The 5,107-nt window shown below is 38.0% G+C and overlaps 1 protein-coding gene across 1 annotated transcript in view; it reads right to left on the bottom strand.

Moving 5' to 3' along the window:
• LOC106869292 (toll-like receptor 3) overlaps nt 1–5,107 on the bottom strand; it is a 353,412-nt gene that overhangs the window by 180,652 nt on the left and 167,653 nt on the right. Inside the window, exon 52 of the mRNA XM_052978036.1 lies at nt 3,729–3,781. Coding sequence (XP_052833996.1) covers nt 3,729–3,781 — 53 coding nt within the window. The remainder of the gene's footprint in view (nt 1–3,728; nt 3,782–5,107) is intronic.

Genomic DNA, 5,107 nt, shown 5'->3' with positions numbered 1-5,107 from the left:
ATATATATATATATATATATATATATACGTGTGTGTGTCTGTGTCTGTGTTTGTCTCCCCACCAACATTACTTGACAACTGACGCTGGTGTGTTTGCGTCCCCGTAACTTAGCTGTTCGGCCTAAGGGAGTGAAACAATAACCACAAGGTTTACGGAGAATAAGTCCAGGTGTCAATTTCTTCGTCTAAGGAGCGGTGCTACAGCATGGCCACCGTCAAATGACTGTGGTAAGTAAAAGAATAGCAGAAGGACGTTATGTACCACTAAATTAGGAAGGTTCTTTGAATATGTACGGTTTATTTTAAGGCTAAATAGTAATTCTGTTTACATTTACGTTACTGAGATATTTTGGTTCTAACACATAGTTATCGGTTTTGCACTTCTTTCTATATTCTGTAAGAGACACCATATGGAAACATTTCTAATGGCACCAGCACAGAATTTACAGATGCTTACATTATTGTTTTCTGTGAATTTTTCACGGGTCCCGCTAGTAGAATATTATTATTACACACATTCTACATACGAAAATACTATATACACTCAAACTCAAATGTAGTAATGAACTTCAGATAATTTGATGTTTGTAACGAAAACTAACCCGACACATCAAACAATAATTTATCTTTTATCTTTGACTTGTTTCAATCATTAGACTACGGCAATGCTGGGGCACCGCCTTCAAGAATTTTTAATCGCATGAATCGACACTTTTGTAATAAATCTTGTCTGCCTTGTGATGCATGGATGAATGTATTACGAGGGGTTACTGAAAAGTTCCTGGCTTTAAGACTATCCATACATACATACAAATATACATACACACGTTCATACATACATACATGTATACATACATACATACATACATACATACATACATACACACACACACACACACATACACACACACACATAAAATTTCAGTAGTATAATAACAAATGGCGAGTTTGAATACAGCAAAATCAATTTATTTACGTAACTGTCAATTATGTAAGGCCTACGATCGTTTCAATGTCCACCTTCATTAATTTTACAATAAATAATTGCATTATGAACTTACAAGGTAGAGAGCTTTGAGATATAAATCGACATATTTTTTCATTACCTCCTGATAGACAGAGTGTTCATCATAGTCTATGATGTAGGGAACAGGAGTAAACGGTGTAGTAGTTGACACGAAAATCGAAAACAGAACAATTTCTGAAGAGGGTTTACAAAGTAGGTAATGGAAAATAAGTGGAAGAAAAATAAACAAAAAGTTAGGTAATTATCTAGAAAAGAAGACAAAGAAAAACAGTTGAGCATGAAAGAATATGCGGAGAGGCAGATTATGATTTTCAAGGGAAGTGAGATACGACAGGAATGGTAAATGATTTACGGCACACACCCCACTTGAAATTTACTAAAGTAATATTCGAAGTGCTTTATATGACCGGAAATATAATTTGGCACTCTTCATGTCATAGTGATGCCATATAAAATTGACCAGTCATAAACAAGATGAGCTGGGTTTATGATTTATTGAAACATTACTGAGTATTGTTTACCAGTCAGTTTTAAGCCTTGGTGAATGGCGTTGGCATGTGGGTAAACTTATGACACATAATAGTTTATAGAGTGAAAATGCCAAATTGTGTTTTAGATAACCCTCTATCTCTCGCTTTCTCCCTCTCACCTTCTCCCTATCTCTTCGTCTCTCTGTTTCTCTCTTTTCATTTCTCTCTCTCCTCTCCCACACACATACACACACATATATACACACTCGATTTTCTCTATCCTTCTCTATATATATTTGATAAAATTGTCTAACCTGCTCGGTTTTACCATGACGGGAGGTGCTGACTTTGGATTCTGCTTTTTATAACCAAACTCATTTCAAAAGGCAGAGTCCAAAACAAGGAAATTAGTCAATTTAGTCACGTGTGTCTGTGTATTTGTACGTGCTTGCCTGTGTGTTTGGATGTGTCTGTGTGTGTATTATAGGTTCAAATAATGTTATACATCTCAATTATATTTAGTCTCTTTAGTCTTTCAACTTTCAAGGTGGCCTCTCTGATGATCGGGACACAAGATGAGCTCCTAGTACACTGGGTAAACCGCACTCTGTAAAGCCGTAGAATTCATGCCAAGACAGACATCGGATTTTTCTCGATTTCTCTCAAACCGTCAAACGATGGCAGAGAGCAGACATGAAATTATGATGATGTTGCCGATGATGACAGGTGCATCAACGTATATGTACACACAAATATTCATATGTACAAGGGGTGTTAATTAAAGATATCTTCTGACCTACTTCCCAAACAGTGGGATAAACGAAACTTGCTATAATTATTAGTCCTTCCCTACGTAGCTACCCTCAATCGTGACACACTTCTCCCATTGCTTTAAGCAGCTGTGAAGATCTCGTCTCTAGACGTCTATAGGTTGCATCTAGAGCCAAGACTTACTCGGAAATGAGTTCATCATCATCCGAAAACACTGCCCCTTTGAAAAAGACCTCGTTTTTGGCGAGGTGTGGAAATAAGATGGTGCGAGGTCGGGTGAGTCAGGGCGATGATGAAGGATTTCATAGCCCCAGGAGAGCTCTTTCAGATGGTCGACAGGCGCATTGTGAACGGCAGCATTGACTTGGAGGAGATGGACACCTTTGCTCAGCATGTCACATCTCTTTGCAATTTCTGGAGTAGTGTAAGCATGATATGCCCCGCTATTTCAGGTGCCCTTTATCAGAAAATCAGTCATCTCTACACTACGCGCGCCCCAAAAGAATGTGTGCATCACCTTGCCTGATGAAGCTCGGGCACGCACCTTCTTTGGAGGAGATGAGTTATCATGCTTCTATTGCTTCGTCTGGACTTTAGTCTCAGAATCATAGTGATGGATCCATTCTTCATCCTGTGCGATAAGTCTGCCGAAAATGTCCTCGCTTTCATGGCAAAAGAGCCTGAGAACAATTGACTCGTTCCTGCTTCTGAAAAGGTATGCGCATCCATCGTGAAGACAGCTTCCATATGTGAACATGGTCGTGAATGAGTTTTTGTTTTTTTCCGTGGACCCTACACTTATTTTCACTTCTTAGGCTAGCAGCCAAATAGTTATGCGTCGATCCTCCAAAACGGTAACTTCCACTTTATAAATGTTGTCGCCATGGACGACGGGATGTGGTGGTTCAGGAATAGGAGCAGTTTCCATCGATGTCTGATCACATTTGAATAGGCGATGCCAAGGATTGTCTAAGTTGTATGATGGTGCATCGTCCCCATAAACCCCATTCATCGAAAGTCTCCTTTGTTGTACGTCCTTTCAAGTATAAGCATCTGATTTCTGATCCGCATTGAACTGCCTCCATTATAACAGACTAGTCCTCTTCAGCAGTCGTAAAAGACAAACGAATACTAGTGGAAAGCTATAATTTACAATGTGACATATGGAGGCATATATGATTGTAGCTTTACAAGTTCCGTTTCCTGCAATAAACAGAAGTGGGTCACAGGAAATCTTTAATGAACATCCCTCGTACTCCATTCTATACATCTATATGTAAGTCTGTTTGCCATATTAATAATATTAATACAGCTCAACATTTGATTGAATTCATGAATCAGTATATTATGGATCACAAGTTATTGTAATATTTAATATATACAGTAAAAATAAACATGGGAATACTTTGACCTAGAATAAACAGTATTTGAAGAAAAGTGGTAAATAGCATTTTTCTTACCCACAATACTGCACTTCGAAAGTTCCTGTCAGGTTTGATAATTCATGCTCTATCTGCAATAGTTTTATACATGCATATAATATACACAGGTTTTGGACAATATAATGGAAACCACTAGGATCATGGCATCATAATTTTGAAATATCTGTAAAACCGTCAAAAGCTTGTTTGTTTTTATCTTTTTTTTTATTTATTAGTAGTGTTGATTAATATATTTTGCTAAAATTGCTGTTTCTTTTTAGATATCATCAGCAAAAGGTAATTAAAATTCATTAAAATGACAAACCTATTGGACTTTCACAGAAGTCAAATTTTCTGGTGATCTTCTGGCAGGCGCTAGCGTAACGAAAACAGCCGAAAATTTGGTGTATCAAGAAGTACTGTCCGAAAGCAATGACAGCCTTTGAGAAAGAGGGAAAAACCTCCCCGTTAAATCAAAACTCCGGAAGACAACCGAAACTTTCGGATAGAGATGGTCGGACTCTTACGCGAACTGTTAGAAAGGATCACAAAATTACAGTTCCCAAAATTACTGCAGAGCTTAATGACCACCTGGAGAACCCAGTTTCCACGAAAACTGTTTGCCGGGAGCTGCATAAAGCCGGATTTCAGGGGAGGGCTGCGATCAGAAAACGACTATTTTCAAAAAGAAGCGTTGCAAAATGTGTAGAGTGGAGCAAAAACCTACAGAAATGTTACCTAGGGCAGTGGAAGAATGTTATTTTCTCGGACGACTCATCTGTTACCTTATTTCCGACCACCGGTCGAGTATATGTGTGGAGACAGACAGAAGAAGCATTTGATACAGACTGCCTTCTTCCAACTGTTAAACACGGAGGAGGATCTGTGATGATCTGTGTGGCTATATCTTGGAAATTTGCAGGCTCAATCGTTTCTCTTCATGGCAGAATTAATAGTGAAGACTATTTAAGCATTTTATCTGATCAAATTCAACCTATGGTAACGGAATTGATTACGGAGGGAAACGCAATCTTTTATGATGATAATGCACCAATTCACACAGCTAAATTTGTTATTGAATGGCACGATGAGCATCTTATCTGGCTACTGCAATGCACGGATCTCAATATTATTGAACGCTTATGGTGTATTTTAGGAAAACAAGTAAGGAGTCAATATCCTTCATCCTCCACCATCATCGCAACAAGAAATGGAGACTATATTAGCCGAAGAATGGACAAGAGTTCATTCGGAAACAATTCAAACTTTGTACGAGTCCATACCTCGTAGAATTCAAGCTGTAATTACTGCCAAAGGCAGCTTACCCCGTATTAGAGTAAAATTTGTTTGAAATTTTAAGGTGTTTCCACTGTTTTGTCCAATCCCTGTATATATATAAATATATATATATATATATA

This window comes from Octopus bimaculoides, chromosome 29 (genome assembly GCF_001194135.2).
Source record: "Octopus bimaculoides isolate UCB-OBI-ISO-001 chromosome 29, ASM119413v2, whole genome shotgun sequence".
Classification (NCBI taxonomy): domain Eukaryota; kingdom Metazoa; phylum Mollusca; class Cephalopoda; order Octopoda; family Octopodidae; genus Octopus; species Octopus bimaculoides.
Note: the sequence above shows the minus strand (reverse complement) of the source record. Positions and strands in the feature narration are given on the sequence as shown.